The following is a 24839-nucleotide window of genomic DNA, read 5'->3' on the forward strand; positions in this document are numbered from 1 at the left end:
TTTTTATCTGCTATGGAAAATATGAAAAGCACGATGTAGTGCGGTGTTAAATGATAAAAAACCCTATTCTATTTCTGCTACAGCATTTTTATCTGCCATGGAATGCACGAGGCCGCAGCATAGGATCGAAAGGGCAAGTAGAATAGTAACAGATCATTGGGTGCCACCTCATTCCCCAAGTCTTAAAGTTAATGCCGATGTTAGCTGGCAAGTGGGTTCCCCGATGACATGGGTGGGTGGTGTGGTTCGCAACCATGTTGGTGAGTTTGTTCCAGCTCAATGAACAGTTGTGAAGCATCCAGTGCGTTATTAGTGGAGGCAATGGCAGTTTTGGAGGGATGCAAGTTTGCAAATCAGAGAGGTCTCCAACATATCATTGTGGAATCTGACTAAAAGGAAGTTATTGGATGTTTAGAGACAAATTTGGAGGATGGCAACTGGGAGATCTACCCTATTCTGCGTTTCACTGTAGATAGTAAAACAGCCTTCCAGGTGTGCAGCAGCGTTTTCAGCTTTTGCAGCAGCGTTTTTTCTCTTTTTCCCTGTTCGCTTGTTTCAAGTTTGTTGGTCTACTTTGCAGCACTTATCAAATCCAATCAACCCAATAACACGGCGAGAATCGAAAGCATGCAGAAATTTAGACGTTTTGTATTCACAAATTGAGGGATGCCAATTAAACTGGACTAGTGGAGGTGGAGGGACTAAATTTCCAAAGTAGTTCTAACTCAACGGAAAACCCTACACAAAAAATCTAAAGAAAATAAATTATCTAAATCTCCAAACTAATTAATGTACCAAAACAAAGGTACGAAGAGTTAAGAGCTTACTGTCATCCACCTACACCAACCACAACAATGCAAGTTCTCTCTGCCGCATGATAGGACGCCATGGACATAATGAAGTAATTGAAATTCCATATTTCCTTCTTGTTACCAGAAATCAGCGATTTTGGTTCGGCTTATTAAATTTAAAACCCTAGCTTCCACACCTGACTCGAGGTTTTTGCTACAATAAATCTCCATACACAAATCCCAGTGACAAAAATCTTCAAATTCAGCATAAAGAAAGCAACTTTATTCCCAAATCCTCATCCCTGGGCGTCGGATTTAAGGGAGAAATTAATAACATTAAAATTACAAGAAAAACGCACAAACCAAAAAACGGGAAGAGTGAATACTAACAAATAAATAACAACAATAAAAAAAGGAGTAAAATGTTATTTCATTTCATCTTGCAACCGAGTTACAATAACATCAGAAAAACAAAAGATCGATCATGACAGAAATACACAGTGAGATACCGACCGGACACGACAACTAGAAACCCACTACTAAGAAAGCCACACACCACTACGGACCACAACACCAGGTCGACCTACCAAACAACACCACTGGACCCGATGGACCTAAGTTTCAGACGTCTCTACTTCTCCTCCGGCTTCTTCTTGAGTTTGTTTTTTTTTTTTTTTTTTTGTTAGAGTCCTTATCCGCATCAAATATTCCAAATTTTTTTGTTGCGATGGTTGTAAGAGAGCGGGAAATTCACATCCTTTGACAGCATAAAGGCTCACACCCATGACATACACCTCTGAACTCACTACATTTGCTTGGAGTACACCGGGTAAGTGTAGTGAGTTCTGAGGTGTATGTAATGCATGTGGGTCTTTAAGCTTTTAAAAGATGAGAATATCCTGCTCCCTTTTGTACAACCATTGCATCAAAAGCTTTGGTACATTTTGGAACTAAAAAATAAACAGTTTTGAGAGAGAAACTAATGGCCCTTTTGGATTTGAGTTCAAAGTTTTTAACTAAAAAACAATTTTTAAGTTTTAGGCTAAAAAAATCAGTTTAGTAAGCCTATCATAGAGGAATATCAAATGGTTGGCTTCTGGTTTCAACATATCAGATGGAAGCATATTTATAGGGAGACTAATTTCGTGGAGGACGCATTAGCTCATATGGGCCTCATTGACCCTCATTTTTGAGATTATTGTCTTCCAACTTCGGCTATGAAGGCCTTTAATTTTGATTGTATGGGAAATAGTTGTATTAGAAGTTCAAGCTTTAATAAATTTATTCTCCTTCTTCTTCAGAAAAAAAAAAAACTCAAAAACAATCCTTTATAATAAAGAACAACAAAAGTCAGATTTTAGGGTTTTCTTTCATGCGATTCATATTCTCGCGATGGAGGCCTTAATGACCAATCATGAGCGACCAAGAGATTCCAGTTAGTAGGCTGAAGTTTCCACCGAATAGCTTTAAGGTTCAAATCTTTGAGTGCTTGATTGAGGATGAGACCGGGCCATTCTCTTCACTGGCAGGAACGATTAAAGTATTGGGGCTTTTTTTTTTTATTGTTTTGTTTGGTTCCTTGGAAAATGGAAGAAAGGATGAGAAAGTTGATTTATGTGTTTTGTTTGTTCGGGTTGTGAGAAATTAACTTTATTTGTCTGATTGGTTTGATTCATTTGTGTGTTGTGTATATATGTTGACCTAACTGAGCTCAATTGAGCTCATTTAGTTTGGTAATTAATATCTGTTTATGGACCATAATCACAATTTGTAAATCTAAAAACATTTATGTTTATGTTTTCTGATGTGCCCATGAGGACTGATTTACTATATATTTTGAAGTTCACTTCTGAAAGCCTTGTCTCACCCAATATTGCAAACCACCTCTTTAAGCATTGTTACTTTTTTTTTTTTTTTTTTTTTTTTTGTGTTGTTGCTGTTGTAAAAGTACTACTATAGCTTTTGACATGCATTTTGCATTTAGAATCCTTGTTATTGTTCAATTATATCTTTGGATCTTCACGCGAACCCAGTGAAAGTAAGAATTATGATTAGCATAGCTTGGCTTAAGATTGTGGTTGTTATGCAGCCACATCACTTGATGAACTTTCTTTGTCTTTTTCTAACTGAAGAGCAGCCTCATCCACATCATTGCTCAGACGGAGAGCGGAGGGGACTAGTGGTTTGTCTTGCATCCTTGTCAAGGGTTGAAGATTATTGAGATGATGTAGGTGTCTTAGCTTGCACCATGACATGGGTTCGAACTCTGTCGACTCTCTAATCTAAGATATAATTTAACAAATCCATCTTTTGACAACCAAAAAAACCCCTAGTATATAGTATTTTTCTTCTTATTAATAAGCAAGTTTGTTTTAAGAACATTGTTTCAGTGATATTATTCAACGAATCCTTGATCTAACAAATTGGAATAAAGATAGATATTTGTAAATATCAAAAAATACAAAATGAAAAATTCCGTGGTTCAAATTCTTTTTTGGCAAGAATCAAACTTAAGACATCTCACTTACCAGTGCAGAGGAATACCATTAAACCGTAGTCCTAAGTGGCAACAACTTTCTATATTATTAAAGGCACATTTTATTATTATTAAGGACATTTTTTTTTTCTTCTAAATTCAAAATCCTCATGAAAGGACTACTTTTTGTTTTGGTTTTTTTTTTTTTTTCTTTTTTGGTTCTTATAATACAAAAAACGTTCTTAATAATAATTAAAAAAAAAAAACTGCCTAAAGTGTTTTTCAATTAAAAAAAAAGAGAAAGTTTTGTGAGAGACCTTTTATAAGTTCTCCCTGAAAAAAGCCATGGAAGCAATGGTTACAACCAACCGTAACTAAATTGATTAGTTTAATACGGTTAGGAATGTGATAGAGATTTTTACTACCTGCAAAAGTAGAGATAAAAAAACTTAAAAATACTTGCAAGAGTACAATATCATAGTATAGTAACTCAAACAAGGTCATTCTCCACAGAGATTAAATGAATAATTCATGTAAATACCAAATCTTAATTAATTATTTGAAAACAAAGTTTGGAAGAAGTTGATTTTATGACCTAAAATATTAAAAACGAATTTAATTAAAAATAATTAAATAAATTGGTAAAGTAAAGACAACAAAAGAAAATAGTTTTGAAAATAAATTTGAGCATTAGGGTTCCGTCATCACCTTAACAATCTTACGTAGTTCTTCCAATATAGAACTTATATCTAACATGCAACCCGTCCGTGGCGTCCAGATTGAATGTGAACATGCAAGACTCATTAAGTTTTGTGAAAACCTTTTGAAAAACCATATAACCCTTAAGACGTGTCGTCCATCCTAAGAAGTTACACATATTAACCACAAGAAGCTATCGCCAATTCCAGGGACAACCCTCCGCCAAAATTGCATCAAATTACTTTTCTAAATATCCTAATGGTGGTCAATCACTAAGACAAATAAATAGTTCCAAACACGATGATTAATAATTCAAAACTTGAATGCATAATATCATAAGCAAATTGAAAAGAAACTACATATTCTTGCTAAGGCTCGTGGCCTTGCCCTAGCAAGCGAAACTAGTTACGAATAATCATAAACAAAATATTATTAAGAACATAGATATAAAACACCTTGAAAATAAACTTGAAACTTTCAAAGTAGTGTATGTGTTCTCCCACTCTTTAACCCTAATGGCTAAAAAGCCTTATTTATATTAGTACAAAATAAAATCCTACCTAGAAAAAGTCTTCTAAAAACTAGAAAACATAATAGAATAAGACAACTAGGAAATAAAAGGTTCCCTATTTAAAATGAAATTCGGACTTCTTAAAAAATCAAACTTTTGATCAACCAAATCAACTCCGATTTGGTCCCAAAAAGTCTCTTTTGAAAGCTTGAGACGTCCCCAACAAATCCTCACAGGAATCTTCCTTAAAATATGCCATCTTGATCTCCAAAATACCCACAACGTCCAAAAATGTCATTCTGGAAAAACTGTGTGCTGGGTGTTTGTTTCATTGCCATGGTCAAACGGTTTGGTAGAAAAATCTGAAATTTTGCTACAATGATCTTGAAAGACTCACAAACATCCTCCAACTAGAATCACTCCAAAATTCATCTGTTTGATCACGTTTTGCTCCTGAGAAAGTCGAATGTCCTAAATTGAAAATATGTAACAAAGTATCAAAATTGTACCAAAATAACCAATAAACTATAACTAAGAATAAGGTAAAATATATGGTATAATATGGACTCAGCAGAATGTTTACTGAAACAAAGTCATCACACATACGTTATTTTATTTAATTAAAGATCGAGTATCGACTTGTATGCACTGGCTGTAAAATACAGGAAAAGACTGTTGGTGTACAATGATTCAATATTATATTGAACAAATCAAATAAAGGAGTAAACAAAAGGGATGTTGTATCCTATGTTTAAATAGTTCAATCATGCTGAATGAGATATCGCATTGGTTTATTTTTCACAGACCTCATGATCTATTTTATATTTCTGCACAGTTAAATGAATCTTGTGGTTGTTTAAACTGATATCAGAGAATTCTCATGGCAGAAAATTTTGATTCTAATCTTTTGATCATCGATCTTCCTATTTGTTGATTTGCAAGGTACTTCTTTTTTCAAATCAACGATGTCTATATTGATCCAATTATACTTTATAACGAAATATGATATATGTAGTTGATGGCACAATGGATAAGTATATTGACATTAGATATAGATGGTAACTTATTCGAAGTATATATGTATTCTGCACAAACGTAAAATTACTATCGTGTTCTTACAATCAGCAAATGAATAGACATGTTAAATATTGTCACACTGATATAGTGTGAGCGAAAAACTTTCTGATACATAAGTCATAAAAACGAATGAGAATTCAGTAGCTTCAGGTTTCTTGGTAGAAGAAAAGTTCTCATGGCTGAAGGCCAAGTCCTTAATTAAGGGTTGAGCTCAAGGTGATTTATTAGGATATGTGTGGCCTATAGTGGTTTGAGTGTTTTGAGGCTTGCTATCTCGTCCATCAAATTAATTAGCCGTATAATTTGGAGAGACGTAATAAATGGTACCATTGAGAGTTCGAAATAAATAGGTCTTTAACCGAATCGGAGATCATAGTCTGTGACCGGAGAATGATTATAGAGATCGTTATCCTCTAACTGATCTTGCGGGATCATTTCTTACCGTTTTGTACTGTTGCCTCTAAAAATTACAAAACCTACGCGGTGCGCAGGCCGAGTAACTAATAAACTAACTAAGTCCTTCGGTTGGATGCGGAGCGTGCCAACTCGTTAGCCGAGCCTGGCCGAGGAGTAGAATTTGTTGATGTCGCGTTGAGTGCGTTGCTGACTTCTTTAGCTTGTGACTGCGACCGAGGAAGGAACACTTTCGGTCTTTGGGTTCTAGAGCCTGAAGACAAGGCTGCTAGTTCTGCGAAGTTCACAAATCGTCAGTGCTCGATTCGGTCACCGTGATTATATTCGTAAGAGTATAAGCATGTCGAATCGACACCAAACTATACGGACACAAATATTCAAAGGTGATGCATGTCTTAATGGTGAATGTGGTTCGGCCGTCAGAATGCCGAACTCTGAAACTCACTCATGAGTATCCAATCATAAAATCACTCGGCGTCCAGTAGGCCAAATGTCGTAACTCGTAACACCTTACTTCGCCGAGAGGGCTAATAAGGTGACCCCTGCCAATAAGGATTCGAAAACCCTTCTTGGCCGAGACTTGGATAGGTAACCAGTCAGTCTCGACGCAGTGTTGTTTATCCAAACTGAAGGTGCTCCTCGGTCGGCTGATTCTACGACAACAGTGTTGTTTATCCAAACTGAAGATGTTCGCTGGTTGCCTCCACAGTGCTGTTTATCCAAACTGAAGGTGTGTCGGCGGAAAAAGAAAAATGAAAAAATCTCAAGATGTTTGACAAGTTTTACACAGGGCAATTGTGTGCTGAATTGAAGGTCCTCAATTGTTGCATGATTTCTTGTATTTATAGCACAAACTCCTTCTTGAGATCGAATTAAACTCTTACCCGGATTGGGAGTTCTTGTTTCGTTCCGACTCTGCTTCGAACAACCCTACTCCCACTAGGACTTTGAACTCACCCCCTTTTGGGGCTTTATTCATTGTCGGTCGAGAATCCTAATTGCACCACGACTTCCTCGACCCTCTTTGCTTATCTGAACTACTCCCTCTTGCGATAGGACTCGGCCATCCTTGCTAAATGGCCCGAAATCATCAGGTAGCCCATAATATTTTTGACATGGCTTTGGGCCGAGCCCAACCCTACACTCGGCCCAACCATATTATTTTGGGCCCAAACAGGTACACAGACGGGACGAGACATAACGGAATGGGACGGGACGGGACGAGATGGGCAGAACAAAGGTTTCGTGTATGTTTGGTACGCGCAGGACGGAACAAGACGGTTGTTCCATTCTGCGTTCGGTACATGTTGGACGGAACAAAACCAAAAGATTGAATGACTACGAAGCCACAGCCAGAGGTGCAGAGACTGTGAGGCTTCCACCGGTATTGTAGGTGTTCATCACGCTCAGCAAACTCTTCGGCGCTTGCAAAATTATAGAATCGAAAATCGAAAACCAATTACAAAGAATTTGGCTTTGCAGTAAATCATACAATCTAAAACAAAAACGAACTAAAGAATTTGCAGTAAATTATATAATCTAAAACAAAAACCAACTAAAAATTCCGTTTTTCAGTAAATTATGAATCCTAAAACAAAACCAATTAAAAAGCATTCATCTTTGCAGGAAATTATGGATTGCAAAACATAAACCAATTAAAAAGAATTCACTTTCGCAGTAATTCTAAAACAAAAATCAATTAAAATTAAAAACCCAATTCTCAAATTACCTGATAAAGGCGAAGAAGGCAGAGATTGGCATCGAGACTGTAGGTTTGCGAAGAAACTTGAAAAACAACCAAATAAACCCAGTCATTCAATCAAAATTAATCAAACCCAAGTATCGGTTCCCGTCAATGAAGAGACAGAGACAGAGACAGAGACGGAGAGAGAGATGCATACCTGCTCGTTGACGTAGTTTTCGAGATCGGGAATGATGTTGGGGTTGTACGGATTCATGGCATGCGCCACCTGCTCCTGCTATGGAACCTCTCTTCCCATTATTCTTCGAATATTTTTTTTGCTTTGATTATTGGAAATAATCTATTTCTGTGAATTTTGTATCGTCCTTTTGCTTCGATACAAAATAACAGTAGAGAAAAAACAAAGGGAGGGAGCAAAGATGCCCTCGGATGGAAGCGAGGAGGAAGAAGAAGGAGACGGAAATGTTATAATTTTGTGTTCCATGGATGTGGAATGAGTCATTCCAGGGAGGGTTAAGCGGAACGAAAATTCACCCAAAACTCGTTCCGTGGAACAACGCATTCCACCCGTTTTAGGCGCACCAAATATGGAACGGAATGCCTCTTCCACTTCGTTCCGTTCCATCCCACATACCAAATGGTGCTCTGAAGCCCAATAAACTTTGCTAAGTTTGGTAGCCCGTCAGTTACATTACGTGAGTTCAAAACGCAGAGCGGTAAAGGTGCATCGTCCGATGAGCAAATTTACTGTGGGATTTATTCCCTTGTGCAGTTGGATGACATGTTCATCTATCTAGGGTCTTTTAGTCCACGAGTAATAATCTTGCCAGGCGATGTTTTTTCTATTACCACGCTTAATCATTTGACAAATAAAGGAAAGGAAAAAAGGGTGCGTTATCCAAACATTCATTTTTTATTTCTCACATATTTTTTAATTTCTAGCCATCAGATCGAATAAATTAAAGAAGATTAAATAATATAAATTAACAAGAGCTCCATAAAAAGTAAAAATATGTGTGTGAATAATTGTTGACTCTAAAAATTACAAAACCTACGTGGCGCGCAGGCCGAGTAACTAATAAGCTAACTACGTCATTCGGTTGAATGCGGGGCGTGCCAACTCGTCGGCCGAGCTTGGCCGAGGAGTAAAATTTGTTGATGTCGCTTTGCGCGCGCCGTTGACTTCTCTATCTTGCGATTGCGACCGAGGAAGGAACACTCTCGGTCTCTGAGTTCTACAGCCTGAAGACAAGGCTGCTAATTCTGCGGAGTTCACAAATCGTCGGAGCCCGATTCGGTCACTGTGATTATATTCGTAAGAGTATAAGCACGTCGAATCAAGACCAAACTATATGGGCACAAGTACTCAAACGTGATGTATGTCTTGATGGTGAACGTAGTTCGGCCGTCGGAATGCCGAACCTTGAAACTCACTTGCGAGTATCCAATCATAAAACCACTCGGCGTCCAGTACACCGAGTAATGCAATTCGTAACACCTAACTATGCCGAGAAGGCTAGTAAGGTGACCTCTGCCAACAAAGGTTCGAAAACCCTTCTCGACCGAGACTTAGATAGATAACCGGTCGACCTCGACGCAGTGCTGTTTATCCAAACTGAAGGTGCTTCTTGGTCGGCTGATTCTGCGGCAGCAGTGCTGTTTATCCAAACTGAAGATGCTCGCCGGGTGCTTCCACAGTGCTGTTTATCCAAACTGAAGGTGTGTCGGCAGGAAAAGAAAAGGAAAAATCTCAAGGTGTTTGAGAGGTTTTGCGCAGGGCAATTGTATGTTGATTTGAAGGGGTCTTTTCTGTTGCATGATTTCTTGTATTTATAGTGCCCCATTCCTTGAAACCAATTCTGATTTGGATTGGGAGTCCTTGTCCCATTTCGCCTCTAACTTGAACAAACCTACTCCTATTGGGATTCTGAATTTTCCTTCTTTTCGGGACTCCATTCCTTGCCGGTCGAGAATCCTGGTCGCACTAGGACTTCCTCGACCTTTTCTATTCATCCGGACTACTTAGGATAGGATTTGGCCGACCCTGCCAGCTGGCCCGGGATTTATTATTCGGCCCATAGTATTTATCATCACCTTGGGCCGAGCACATCCTGCTGCTCGGCCCAACAATAATATTTTGGGCCCAAACATTGCCCCATCGTTTCTGAGGTCGCTGACTGTTAACTCTTGGTCGGGCCTCGGCCTTGAAGAAGCGAAAACGTTTATTGCTTTTTTGGACTTTACTTCCTTAATGACCATTATTCCTGCGCATTTATGAAACATGATTGCACTTTCCTCGTTGCCCCCAACGCGTGGCCACGTGTCGATTCTCCGCTGCTCTTAAAACTTTCAATCATGAGCCTCGAAACCGTGCACTAACTGGAACGTCTTATCCTTATTAATGCATTAAAACTGACGCCGCACGCAATCGTGCGTCCTGGATTTTCGACTCCTCGATCCCATCTTCGCAGGTTCCCAAAATATCCGAAATGATTGGAACCTTTCCCAGTTAAATTTCCCCCCAATTTGAACCAGTGCTTTTCGAATTCCAGTGCTTTTCGAATTCCAGACGTTTGATCTTTACTCTGAAAAGCCTATAAATACCCACACTTCTGTCATTCACATCTTACGCTTTCATAAATTCCAAAATCCCAATTTTATCATTCCTGTTCGTTCAAGCAAAAATCCTTCCAGTTCTTCCTTCTGCGATTTCCTCTTCAGTTTTCCCCTCTGCAATCTCTTATTCTTCCAAACTATCTCCTATCATCTCTACCAATGGCTTCCTTTATCTCGAAGCTCTCTGACGAAGTCAACAAATGTAAAGATTTCATTGATCGGAGCGCCGTCAAGACGCTGCGATTCGAAAATGACATGGCCACCACCCACCAGATTCTGGGTCCCCTCTTCAGAGACGCAGTGCCGTCGTCTGTCACTAACCTGCTCAAGGAGCAGTGTTTAACACCCTTGCTGCAGGGGTTTGATTGGTCAAAGTGGATTCTGGCGCGGCCTCAGGGAGCCTGGCCCTCGACCACCACGGCCTGGGTTGATCGAATGAGCGCATTCTTTGGCGAGGAATGGAAGGCTCTTGGCATCTATGATGCCATCATTCTGTCGACCATGGAGATTGCCATGGATAAGGAGCTGCTTATGGTGGCCCTGAGCTTATGGTGTTCGGCCACCAACACCATAATCCTGCCCTTCGGCCCTCTCGGCCCCACAGTCCTCGACATCTCGGCCATCCTCGGGACTTCACCCACCGGCCTTCCTATTGATGCCGCCCTTTCCAGATACCCTTCTTCTCTCGACCTGAAGGCACTATTCGACGAAAGGGTCGTCGAGACGTTAAGCTGGGGCGATCGGGAGCCCTCGAGGGAAGAAGTTCAGAAGCTCCATAAGAACTTTTTCAACTACAACACTCTCATCCTTCACTTCGCTGGCCGAGGTTTAGGACGTGGGTCGTGGGTCGTGGGTCGTGGGTCGAGGGTCGTGGGTCGTGGGTCGTGGGTCGTGGGTCGTGGGTCGAGGACGGTCGAAGTGGTCGCCGCGGTGGCAAGGGCGAAGAAGTTGGTGCCCACGAAGAGGACCCTTGTCACCGATCCGACGGTCCCTGCCAAACGCCCCCACCGAATGGCCGAGTCGACGGATGAGGCCCCTCGCCCTTCTAAACGCGTCAAGAAATTGGCGAAGAAGGGCGACGGGGAAATTCATGTCGTCCTCAGTGACACTACTGGGACGCCTGCTCCTGTCGGCTCTCCATCTGTGCCGGCTGTCCCGGCATCTCCAACCCCGATTCCTCCAACCGTCTCCCTGGCCGATCCAATCGTCGCACCCGCTCCAGCTTCGGAGCCGGTCGTGGCGCCTGCAATAGGGAAGTCGGCTGCGCCTGTCGAAGCACCCTCGACTCCAACGGTCCTTTTGGAGGTATAATTCTACTTTCACTTGTTTCTTTAGGTTTCTGGTCGTAATGCTAAATGTTCTCTTTTTGTTCAGGATGTCGAGAGCGAGAGTGACGAAGTCCCGCTGGAACACCGTCGTCGACCAGTCAACTCTCCTCCCGTCAATCCTCCTCCGGTCGTCGAGGCGACCGCTCGACCGCGTTCTCCTGCGGCGGATCGTGGCAAGAGACCTATGGCCGATCCTGAGGCCACGGCTGAAACGCCGATCCATCCGCAGGATGAAGACCTTCCCATTCCTCCACAGGAAGTCTCTTCGGCCTTTGTAAGTCTCGTTTCTTTTGTATTGATTTTTTCGTGACACATGTTTTTTTTTAAAGACTATTAAATGTTAGGTGCCCGAACATTCATTTCACCGGCAATTTTATGCGCCGAGGGGCGTTGTCTATATTTCCTGGCCGCCGTCGTGGCCATCAAATGTAGATGACCTTCATCGGCCGCGTGAATTGCGTAGCGGTCTAAGGCACTAGGCTCGGCCATTAAGTTCCCTGGGTTCGAGTAATGACCCAGAGGGCATGGCCGAAGTCTCTTCTCGGCAGGTCTAAAACAATCCCCTTTTTTCTTTGTGCACTATGTCACGACGTCTTACTTTCCTTCATAAAGTTTTCCTTTCATGTGCAGCCATCGTGGGAAGTGGAGCTCGACGCTCTTCTTCAGAGCACGACCGGTGAGGCTGGTTCTTCTGCTGCTCCCGCCGAACCAGCGGGCGCCGTGCCCGAGGCCGAAGTCTTCGTGAAGCTGCACGAAGTCCTGTCTCTTAATGCCTCCCAAGCTCTCCGATGCAAGGGCCTTGACTCTGTTGGAGAGTGTCTCAATGACCTCGCCAGCGGTGGTCACCTGAGCCCGGAGGGTATCTCTTTCCTCACCGATCTCCTGGAGCGGACTCGGCAACACTTTCTCATCTTCGAGCGAGCCTTACAAGCCGAGGACGACTTGAAAGTGGCCAAGGTCGCGCATGAGGCTGGCCGAGTAGAGATGGAGGCAATCAAGGCGAAGAAAGCAAAGCTGACCGAGTTTGATCGTCAGATCTCTGACCTCCAACGTCAAATTTCTGACCTTCAACGGCAAAGGTCGGCTGCTTCTTCCGAGCTTGAGAAGGACTTTGAGGCCAACAAGGCTCGGCTGACAGCCTTCGTTGCCGGTGCACGGCGTATCCAGCAACTGCAGTGCAACAAGAAGACAAGGCAGGCTGAGATTATTTTGAGCGAAGCGAAGTGGCTGGAGCTAAAAGCTGCCCTCGAGACTTTCCTCCCCTCGACCCCTTAGGAATCTATCATTGTATTTGTATTTGTTCTTCTTTTAATGATTCTTTCGATATTAATACAATGGTCGTTTTGCTATTAATACAATGGTCGTCTTGCTATCAATACAATGGTCTTACTCTTGCATTTCCCATGTAATTGGATAGTACTTCTTTAAAAACTTTCCATTAATTGGCAATTTGTGAACTGAACCCGTCCGATCTCTTAGATGATATGCTCCTTTGCCGAGGACTTTGTGAACGATGAATGGCCCTTCCCAATTCGGCGACCACTTACCAAATCTGGGGTCTTTAATTCCAACAGGCAACACAGTTTGCCAAACCAATTCTCCTTCGCCGAACGTTTTTTGTCTTACACGCTGGTTATACGCTCGCTCGACAATTTTCTTTTGTGCAATCAATAAGTTACCCGCGTCGATTCGACTTTCTTCTAAGTCTTCTAATTCTTGTCGCATCGCTTGACTATATTCAATACTGAAAAAATTACTCTGCTCGATTACTCGTAACGAGCTTATACTCAACTCGACCGGTAACATAGCGTCGTGTCCATAAGTTAACGCGTAAGGAGTGGTTCCAGTGGCAGACCGGGGTGAAGTTCGGTATGCCCATAATGCTTCATTTAACTTCAAATGCCACAACCCGGGTTTCTCTTTTACCATTTTTTCAAGGATGCCGATCAACACTTTATTGCTTGCCTCGGCTTGCCCGTTTGCCTGTGGGTAGTACGGCGTAGATTGCTCGAGTCGGATATTCAAACCTGCCGCGTATTCCTTAAACCTATCGGCCGTGAATATAGTGCCGTTATCAGTTATGATCGTTTCTGGCACGCCGAATCTGGTCACAATATTCTCTTCTACGAATTTGCATACCTCTTTAGCAGTTAATTCAGCGTATGACCTTGCCTCGATCCACTTAGTGAAATAGTCAGTTGCTACAATTATCCACGCGTGTTTCGCTGCCCCCGATGATGGCGTGATCTTGCCAATTACGTCCATTGCCCAACCCCTAAACGGCCATGGTTTAGTAACCGAGTGTAGTAATTCGGCCGGGGCTCTCTGCACGGGTCCATGAATTTGGCATGGTATGCATCTCCGTGCATATTCGATGCAATCTTTTAATATATTGGGCCAAAAATAACCGTGTCGTCGGAGCAACCAGCGCATCTTTCGTCCGGACTGGTATGCCCCACAAATTCCTTCATGTACCTCGGCCATTGCTTGGGCAGCTTCATATGGGTCGAGGCACAATAGTAGTAACCCGTCCTCGCCCTTGCGATATAATTCATTTTGATACGACACGTAATTCGTGGCGAGCAACTTCGTTCTCCGGTCGTGTTTCCCATTGGGGTTATCGAGGTATCGTAACATCGTCCTTCTCCAATCATCTGGTTCTACTTCGACGACACATACTTCTGCGGGATTTCCTCGTTCTAGTAGGGATGGGAGCGACATTACCCTTGTGCGTATTACTTGTGCGCGCTGGAGAATTTGCTGATTGATCAAGGCGGGGTACGAGCGTTGACCCGTGGTTGCAATTCCCACAATTCGACCTAGTTTGCCCCCCATGAGTTGTGCTCTGGAGGCGATTTGGGCGAGTTCATCGGCGTCTGTGTTGTGGACACGTGAAATGTGTTCAAATGTGATCCGTTCGAACGATTCGGCCAGGTAAGTGGCGACTATGTGATAGGGAGCTAAAGTACAACTCATGCAACGAAACATGCCGTTCAGTTGGTTAATCACAAGTTCGGAATCGCCAAGGACGAGAACGCGGGGGGCCCTTAGATCGTGTAAAACGTGGAGGCCGATAATGAGGGCTTCATATTCGGCCTGATTATTGGTGCAGCTGAAATCTAACTTGAGAGAAAAATACCATCGGCAGTGGTTAGGCGACTGAATAGCGATACCGACACCTGCCGAGGTCGAAGTACTGGAACCATCAAAATGCATAGTCCAATGGCTATCGTGTGTGGTGACTAAACCGATGTCGACGTCGCTTTCCTCAGAACCATAGGGGGAAGGATGTTGGGCCAAGAAATCGGCGAGAGCTTGCCCCTTGACGGCCTTTTGGGGTACATACTGAAGGCTGACCTCGGATAACGCGAGCGTCCATTTTCTAATTCGGCCTTTGACAATGGGCCGAGTGAGCATGTATCAAATTACATCCGTTTGGGCGATGACCTGCGTGACTGATGGGAGCATGTAATGCCGAAGCTTGGATCCGGCGAAAAACAAAGCTAAGCAAAGTTTTTCGACAGGTGAGTAATTGAGCTCTGGTGAATTCAGATTTCGGCTAAGTTAAAAGATCGCTTGTTCACGTCCTACATTGTTATCTTGCGCGAGGAGATAACCAATGGATTCAGCGGCTGCCGAAATGTATAATTTAAGAGGTTTGTTGCGACGAGGTGGAACTAGCACGGGTGGGGTGGAAAGGGCCACCTTGATTTGCGTAAATGCAGTTTGATGCTCTTCGTGCCATTCAAATTTGTCAGTATCCTTAAGTTTTAGGAGCGTAGAGAATGCCTTTATCTTACCGGCCGAATTGGCGATAAAACGATGGAGGAAATTTATCTGTCCGAGTAACGACTGGAGCTGTTTCTTTGTCGTCGGAGGTGGGGCGCTAATGATGGCGCAAGCTTTATTTTCGTCGACCTCGATGTCGCGGTGGTGCACCAAAAATCCTAGGAAATTACCGGCCGAAACACCGAAAGCACACTTGGCCGGGTTCATTTTGAGGTTGTTCTGGCGCATGCGAAGGAACGCTCGCCGCAGATCGTCCAGGTGCGTTTGACGGCGTTTAGATTTTACGACCACATCATCAATATAAACTTCGACGATTATACCGATTAAGTCGTGGAATATCATATTCATGGCTCGTTGGTATGTGGCGCCGGCATTCTTGAGGCCGAATGGCATGACTACCCATTAGTAAGTACCAAGTGCCCCAGGGCAACGAAAAGCCGTCTTGTGGACGTCGGCTTCGGCGATGAAAATCTGGTTGTAACTCGCATGGCCGTCCATAAAAGATAGCAGTTCATGATTAGCTGCGACATCAATTAATAAATCTGAGATAGGCATTGTATATTCGTCCTTAGGAGTAGCCAGATTTAGATTACGGAAATCGATGCAAATGCGAAGTGCACCGTTTTTCTTCAATACTGGGACGATATTGGCTAACCATTCGACGTACCGGGCGGTCCTAATAAACCCAGCCTTTAGAAGCTGAACTAATTCGTCTTTAATGCCGAGTTGTACTTCGGTCGAGAATCGGCGAGGGGTTTGTCGAAAAGGCTTACATCCTTCCTTGATGCGTAGCTCATGTTCCACAAGGTTTCGGTCGAGGCCTGGCATTTCATGATAGCTCCACGCGAAGCAATCTTTAAATTCGTGGAGTAACTTCCGGAGTTCGACCTTCATGGACGGTTGAGGCCGATGGTCTTCGAGTTCGGCCGGCGCAGCCTGAACTTTATCGAAAGATAGAACGGGGCCGTTATCTGCTTCGGCCAGAAATTCGATTAAATTGATGCCAGAATGGGGTTGCTTGGTAATGGCGTACCAATGGGCTAGCAGACGTTCCATTGTAGATGAAACCGCGGCCTGACGCCGTTCTTGCGTGGTGTGCTCAATCATTGGCATTGATGACTAAATCTGCCAAGCCAAGTCTCGCCGAATCCTGTTGGACAGTCTCGGCGCCTACCTCAATCACTTTCTGGATCGAAATTCTCATCGGCCGCCCATCCTCGTTAAGGCCTTGGAGGGTGATGTAGCCAACGTGATCATCGTAATAGCGAGCCTGAATCATGTTGGTTTCAAATGGTTGGTTATCGGCTGGGTGGACTACGACCGATTTGCCATCCCAAAAGATGAGGACTTGGTACAGTGATGAAGGAATGCAACTGGTCTGGTGGATCCAATCGCGGCCAAGTAATGCGTTATAGTCGGTCTTGGAATCAATTATAAAGAATGCCGTCATGTGTTGACGCCCGGCAATGCTCACTTCCAACGGGAGCACTCCTTTGGTCTGAGATTTATCACTAACGAAGCTGCTTATAGTGATCCCTGACGGAATGAGTTCATTATCAGAACGGCGTAAAGCCTTCATGACGGATATTGGCATAATGTTGACTGTGGCTCCACAGTCGACAAACACCTTAGAAATGGGAAATGCTTCGATGTGAGCCGTGACGTACAACGGCTTTAGGTGTTGGAGATTAACCGAGGGGGAGCGTGGAAATAGTTTCGCCAAAGCCGCCTTAAGGTTGTCCCTGCTTTGGGTGTCTCTGTCGTCGTCGTTTGCGACGAAATCCACTTGTGTTGCTTCCTCGGCAACCACGTCCCCGTCCAAGAAATTCGACTGGTAGGTACCTGGCTGGAATTCAGCTGGTAGGACGTGGACCATACTGATCTCATTGGATCGAGGGACCCATTGGATCGTGGTCGTCGTCTTCTACAGAATTAACCTCAGTAGCAGTCGGCGGAACATCCTCGATCAAACTTTTGAGTTCCTCGGTAAGAACTGGTATCTGAGACGTGTGAACTAGGTCGAGTGAGGGTGGGCTATTTTCCTCGACTATGTTGACTGCCGAAGACTTACGTTGGTCATTTGTTACACGGGCTTGTTCTTCATAGGCTATACGGGTGTTCCTCGTGTCTAGATATGTATCCAACCGTGGTATCCGTTTTTCCTCGTCGGCCGTGAGGCCGAAGAGCGATACAGCTGAGAAAACTTCGAAATGATAGCGCAAATGCTGGAGGTCTTCAAGCGAAAAGGGTAACTCGGCGGCGTCGATGTCTGTATAGGGATCGACCTCAAAACCAAGGACCCGAGCCTCCCGTATATGTTGGAATCTAGCTTTAATTGCTGGGTCGGAAGTTTTCTGGATAATTTGCTCGGCATCAGGGCAAGTTAAAGCTAAGTCGAGGGCTTCCTGACACGCCTTGGGTAGTCCGTACAAGTCATTGGCGGAGTATTTCTTATGAAACTCTCGCATGTATTCCAGGGATTCACCGAGGAATGGAGGATGTAAGTTGCGCCGTATTTTAATAAACGGCTCGCGCGATGGTAACGGAGAAAGTTTCCTTTCGGCCTCTTGTCTAAAGTACTCTAGACGAGCTCTCGTTTCCCCAGGCCGGAGAAGGATCTTAATACGTTTCTCAGACTCCTTAATGGTGGTTTCGAAACCGGTAGCTGCTACTTTCTTCCCTTCAGCTAACTCGGTCATGATAGTCGGGGTTGGTCGTTCGCTAATGTCTTCCACGGCCTTCTTTGGTTGCCACTGGTTGGCCGGGCTGGCCTGCGCTTCTCGTCGCCGAGCCATGCAATCTATCCGTTAACGACGACGTTTTTGGGATTTGGACAGCGCCGTATATAAGCCAGTCGGAGAATTGTAACTGTACCAACGTTGATCCGATGTCCTGGGTGGTTTGAAAGTTTTGCGATCAGCTGGTGAGCCCGAACTGTTGGTATTGCACGAGTAATAATCCTCATTGTAGAAACGTGTGTCGAAATCCAGACGCCGCCTGACCGAGGTCTGATCTTTCGACCGTACTTGTGGGCCGAGTCGAACAAACACTTGACGTCGTGGACCGTTACCAAGTCCTTTCGGTGATGTTACAGGGGCCGTGGGGGGGGTGTTGAAGATGTCTTCTTCCCAGGCTCAACTGGTGTTTTACAATGATCACATAAAACTTTTGATTCATAAGTTCCGTCGGGACTTGATCTCGTCATAGGCTCATCGACGGGTGGCCCTGATTGTTCCGCAGGTGGTGCATTTGAAAACAAATCAAGCTTTAGTCTTGTTCGACCATTCCGTTGATGGATATGCTGCACCGGGACGTATTCAGCCTTCCCTTTGTTTTTAGGAATATGAGCATCCACCATACCAATTGTTGTTGAAGGGAAGGGATTGACGTCGACCGCCATCTGCTTTTCCGGAAATTTCAACTTTCCTTTCTCGATCCAACTTTGAATTGTGTCTCGGAACACAACACAATTATTGGTTGCATGCTTATTAGAATTATGATACTTGCAGTATATCTTTCCCTTTAATTCATCGGCCTTAGGGATAGTATGTCCCGGTCGAAGCTTGATGATTTTTGCTGCCAATAATTGATCGAAAATTGCATCAACTTTGGTGATATCAAAAGTATATACTTTCGATGACTTACTCATTTCCTTAGCGGCCGAACGGGTTTTGGCGTCTTTGGAACTCACTTGCGCCAAAGCCTTGCAAATGTAAGGTTTGTCTATTATTATCTCGGCCGCGTCCACACTAGCATACTGAGGGTCTTCACTTTCGGCCGATGCATACTTAACCGTGGGATTCTTATACAACGTTCCTCGGGATGGTGACTTTGATATTTTTTCTTCTCGGAGCAGATAATCATATTGTTCAACGTGTTGAGCAAGTTCGTACATATCTCGGATATTTGCCCCCAGGAACTTCTTTTTGTACTCTACGTCTAATTCGTTGAGGGCGATCTTGACGAATTCCACTTCGGGGAGTGGTACTCGGCACCAATTCCTGGCCGACTTAAACCTTGTTAGGTACTCCATTGGAGATTCGTCGGATGCTTGAGCCATCCTGGCCAACGATGATACGGACATCTCCATCCCTGGCCGATAAAATTGTTCATGGAACTTTTCGACCAACTCTTCCCAACTCTGCACGGAGTTGGGTGGAAGATTAATGTACCAGGCGAAAGCTGAGCCAGTCAGTGAAAAATTAAACAGCCATAATTTGTAGAAGTCGCTATTGACGTCTCCACACTGCGCTGTGAACCGAGCCACATGTTCCAATTAGGATAAAGACGATTCCCCGGCGAAGAGGCTGAAATCAGGGATCTTAAATCCTCGTGGGTATTCAAACCTTTCTACATAAGCCGGGTATGGATGGATGAATTTTGGAAACTTCGGCCCTTTCTTCAGGGCCGAATCAATCATTCTCTGGACTTCGGTCATGTTCACGGAAGCAGCTTCTTCTCCCTGGCTTGGTCCCTCGGATCTATTTCCTGGTCCACCTCTTCTTTCTAAGGTGATTGGTTGCGGCCGGGCAGACCCTCTCTCGGCTGGTATTGGCACATTCGTCGAAAGCTACCGAGGTGGGCCGACCTGGCCATCTTCGAAGGCTTTACTAACCAATAGTTCAAGCATTCTGGTCTGTGTATCGTTATTACTTCGTATTGCTTCTAGCATATCATTCATCTTTTGACCAATCGACTGCTCAACCTGACGATATTGTTCATCCAGTCGTCTTCGAAGGAATGTCCTAGTTGGTGGGTCGGAACCTTCCCCACCATCGTCGTCGCAATCTTCTACGATCCCTTCTACAAACATGCCCGTCGTTTGATTCGGGATCGCTGAGTTGTGAGGTTGTCCGCCGAAACAAATTTCATTTTCTCGGCGTGTCACACTTGTGGCCTCGGGCGGCGCAACAATGATTGGATTTTTTGTAGGGTGCAAATCCTGCCCAAGGCCTTGCACTGGTAAGTCAGTTGTTGACTTTCCCATGGTTGTTTTCTTCTTTGTAGACCGTGTTTCAACGGTCATGAACTCTGAAGGTTTAGCACAAAGGTCCCATTGGGCGTGCCAAAATGTTGACTCTAAAAATTACAAAACCTACGTGGCGCGCAGGCCGAGTAACTAATAAGCTAACTACGTCCTTCAGTTGAATGCGAGGCGTGCCAACTCGTCGGCCGAGCTTGGCCGATGAGTAAAATTTGTTGATGTCGCTTTGCGCGCGCCGTTGACTTCTCTATCTTGCGATTGCGACCGAGGAAGGAACACTCTCGGTCTCTGAGTTCTACAGCCTGAAGACAAGGCTGTTAATTCTGCGGAGTTCACAAATCGTCGGAGCCCGATTCGGTCACTGTGATTATATTCGTAAGAGTATAAGCACGTCGAATCGAGACCAAACTATATGGGCACAAGTACTCAAACGTGATGTATGTCTTGATGGTGAACGTAGTTCAGCCGTCGGAATGCCGAACCCTGAAACTCACTTGCGAGTATCCAATCATAAAACCACTCGGCGTCCAGTACGCCGAGTAATGCAATTCGTAACACCTAACTATGCCGAGAAGGCTAGTAAGGTGACCTCTGCCAACAAAGGTTCGAAAACCCTTCTCAACTGAGACTTAGATAGATAACCGGTCGACCTCGACGCAGTGCTGTTTATCCAAACTGAAGGTGCTTCTTGGTCGGCTGATTCTGCGGCAGCAGTGCTGTTTATCCAAACTAAAGATGCTCGCCGGGTGCTTCCACAGTGCTGTTGTAAACACGGAAAATTCCTGAAACAAGAGACAAGAATACGTGTACAAAATATATTTTTTGTTTGTATTGATTTTGGGGTTACAATCTCTTTGTAATTTGATCCTCTGATTCTATCTTCGTAGGGTGTAGGTTTGTGGATGAGCTGTTGATCCAAAGGGCCGTCGGGGCTTGATCTAGGGATGAACAGTTGATGAACGGATCTTCGAGGGCTTTTGAGCTTGATCTTGAAGACTGGGTGTATGGATTTCTTCAAGGGGCCGTCGGGGCTTGATCTTGAGGGTTGATGGATGAGCGGATCTTCAAGGGCTTTTGGGCCTAATCTTGAAGACTGAGTGTATGGATTTCTTCAAGAGGCCGTCGGGGCTTGATCTTGAGGGTTGATGGATGAGCGGATCTTCAAGGGCTTTTGGGCCTAATCTTGAAGACTGATTGGATGTGTGGATTTGTTGAGGTTGTTGATCCAAAGGGCCGTTGGGGCTTGATCTTAGGACGAACGGATGATGAACACTTTCTTCAAGGGGCCGTCGAGGCTTGATCTTGAGTCGGTGGAAGTTCTTCAAGGGCCGTCGGGGCTTGACCTTGAAGGAGAATTTGACGAAGAACGAAGAGTGTTTTCTTGATCCTTCGGGATTTGCTTGAGAGCTTTAGAGTTTCAAGGCTTCAAGGTTTTGGTGTGATGTAAATTCCCTTCTTTCTTTCTTCTTCTTCCTTTCCCTCCTCCCAAAATGAATGCCTTGGCTTCCTATTTATAGAATTCCAAAACTTGATTTTTGGATTTAAATAATCAGATGAAATAAATCATTTCTGCCAGGTAATGACACGTGTCCTATTTGATGACTTTTCCAATTTATTTCGATTTTTCGTTGAGTCACACGTTACATGTAAAATTTATGTAACACGTGAGCGTTGAAATTTTAATTATTGGTTAACATTCATTTCACCGAAATTTCGATGTCTACAAATGCCCCCACTTCAAGGCGCGTCGTTGACATGTGCTTGTCACGTGTAGAAGATGCGTTTTGAAGTCCCTTAATGTAGATGTCAACCCAAGGGCCGTCGAGGCTTGATCTTGAATTGAGCTGGAAATTTCTTCAAGGGCCATCGAGGCTTGATCTTGAGTTCGACTGGAAGATTTTCTGGTTTCCTCCAATCGTTGATTTTCCACAAGCTTAATCTTGAACTGGGCTGGAAGATTCTTTTGGTCTCCTCCGAAGGTCTGAACTTACTCCTTTTATCTGGAGTTGAATTTGATTCAAGGGTGGTGAACACTTGATTTTGAATCGGACTTGTGATTTCTTCAAGGGCCATTGAGGCTTGATCTTGAGTTCGACTGGAAGATTTTCTGGTTTCCTCCCATCGTTGATTTTCCACAAGGTTAATCTTGAACTGGGCTGGAAGATTCTTTTGGTCTCCTCCGAAGGTTTGAACTTACTCCTTTTATCTGGAGTTGAATTTGATTCAAGGGTGGTGAACACTTGATTTTGAATCGGACTTGTGATTTCTTCAAGGGCCATTGAGGCTTGATCTTGAGTTCGACTGGAAGATTTTCTGGTTTCCTCCCATCGTTGATTTTCCTTTGTGCTACTCTTGAACTGGGCAGCAGGATTTTTCTGGTCTCCTCCGCTCGTTGATTTTCCTTTGTGCTACTCTTGAACTGGGCAGCAGGATTCTTTTGGTCTCCCCCCGAAGGTCTACGAGCGGTTTCAGGATATGGCAGGCAAGTACGAGGTGGAGGTGCTGACCTGTTTCTTTGTTCAATCTTTCCAATTCGTATTGAATACGAATTGGAAAAATTGAAGTTTCCTTGTCCCTTCTCTGGCAGTGTATCAACCGTTGAAGATGACTACTCGAGAGCAACGCTAGGTAAGCAACCAGGAATAGATTCCAGGTAGTCGGTTCCAGATCGGAAGACTGACTCCAAGTGCCGGCTGATTGCTTCTTTCACTTTGCCATGCGAGTAAGAACAAGGACAAAGGAAAAGACAGGGAAAAAGCATGATATGAGATACCTTTGCTTTCGAAGAAGCAGCGAATGAATCAACACATATATTTGTTGTGCTTGTCTCCACATGCTTCGATGTATCATTTTCACTTGCCTTACTTGCTCCCCTTTGCAGAAGTGGTATTTCCTTATGCAGGTTTAGCCTCTTCTCTTGTAGTATTTGTCCTCCGATGCAGGAGTTGAATGCAACATTTGCATTTAAATGGTGCTTCACTTCTTGGTGGCAACTGGTTTGAGTGGAGGTTCCGACATATTGTTTTCTCTGTCCTTGTCTTGGCAGGTGAGAACAAGGGCAAAGGAAAAGATAGGGAAAAAGCATGATATGAGATACCTTTGCTTTCGCCCTTGATGATATGAGATACCTTTTCTTTTGAAGAAGCGGTGAATGAATCAGCACATGCTTCAATCTATCGTTTCCTCCTGGGTCATCTGTACTTCAGGCATCTGGTATCTTCAAAGGTTGAATAGGTTTTCTTAAAGGAAGAAGAAGAATTGTGTATTTCGAGAGGCTTTGCTGGGAGTGCGCCCTCAGAGGTGAGGAAGAGTTGGGCATTTTCTTCAGGTCCGCCTTGCCCTAAGAGACGAAGGTCGACACATATAGGGATTTCTTAATAGCAAGTGGTGGTACCGTTCTTTTACCCTTGTCGACAAACGTCTCTTCGATATCTGAACGACGCCTCTTTGATTTCTGAACGACGCCTCTTCGATTTCTGAACGAGCGCCACTTTTGACAAAGTTGCACGCGTTTTCTGAAAAGCAGAGAAAGCGTCGCCGAACTTTGCGCTTGTCGGCTAAAGACGTGTAGTTGCGATGATGGCCTCCACGTGTTCTCGACTTTGTCAGATATCTTTTGACAAAGTTGAACGCATTTTCTGAAAAGCCACGAACGCGTCGCCGAACTTCACGCAGGAAAATCCGGATTTTTGAATCGGTGGTCGTGTCGCTTGGCTTTTTACAGAGGTATCGATCACTCCAACATACACACTCTGAAAATTGCCCATTCTTGAAAATCGTCTCCGGCCTTTTGAGAATTATCTTCATCCACCCATTCTCTCTGAACACCTTTGAAAAAAAATGACTAACTCATCGAACCTTTGCTTAGATTTGAGTCTCAGCAGCGATCCGGTTGCACCCGGTCAAGGTAATGTATGGCGCCCTTTTTTTTTATCTTCTAACGGTCCTCTTACAGGTGAAGACTCCGTGATGCAGGACGCCACAACAGCTACAATAGTAGCTAGGAACCTCCTCACTCCAAAAGATAGTAGGCTGCTGTCAGGACGGTCCGATGAGTTGGCCGTTCAAGAGTCCCTCGCTCTCAGCGTTCAGTGTGCAGGCTCTGTGTCCAACATGGGCCAACGCCTACTTGCTCGCTCCCGTCAGGTTGAATCGTTGATGGCAGAGGTGGAAAGTCTCAAGCAAGAGATCAAGCAGCTGAAGTATGAGAATAGAAGTTTGCACGTGCTTGCAAACAACTATTCGACGGGCATGAAGAGGAAGCTTGATGAGCTGCAAGAATCTGAAGGTCGGATTCAAAGTGATCGTCAAAGGTTTTCGTCTTTCCTCCAGAGGCACCTTTTTCCTGGGTCTTCCAGCGTTTGGCCAAGTATTGAGGCCTGGAATGCTCTAGCTTCAATGCCTCCGGCTCCGATGCCTTCTGCTCCGATGTCTTCCGCTTCTAGAGTTTTG

General features: G+C 44.1%; 1 protein-coding gene and 1 long non-coding RNA gene across 2 annotated transcripts in view; one reads left to right on the top strand and one right to left on the bottom strand.

The window, feature by feature from the left end:
• LOC148695798 (uncharacterized) overlaps positions 1 to 12889 on the top strand; it is an 85653-nt gene extending 72764 nt beyond the window's left edge. Inside the window, exons 2-3 of the mRNA XM_088697400.1 lie at positions 11772 to 11888; positions 12245 to 12889. Of these exons, the coding sequence (XP_088553526.1) occupies positions 11772 to 11888; positions 12245 to 12889 (762 nt within the window). The remainder of the gene's footprint in view (positions 1 to 11771; positions 11889 to 12244) is intronic.
• On the bottom strand, positions 4379 to 8030 carry LOC137734309 (uncharacterized). Its single transcript, XR_015964333.1, has 3 exons — positions 7870 to 8030; positions 7698 to 7753; positions 4379 to 4948 (listed from the first exon to the last, which is right to left on the bottom strand). It is a non-coding gene; the product is annotated as an uncharacterized LOC137734309 (long non-coding RNA).
• Positions 12890 to 24839: the final 11950 nt, after the last annotated feature.

This window comes from Pyrus communis, chromosome 7 (genome assembly GCF_041283825.1).
Source record: "Pyrus communis isolate YQ-2024b chromosome 7, ASM4128382v1, whole genome shotgun sequence".
In the NCBI taxonomy this organism is placed as follows: Eukaryota; Viridiplantae; Streptophyta; class Magnoliopsida; order Rosales; family Rosaceae; genus Pyrus; species Pyrus communis.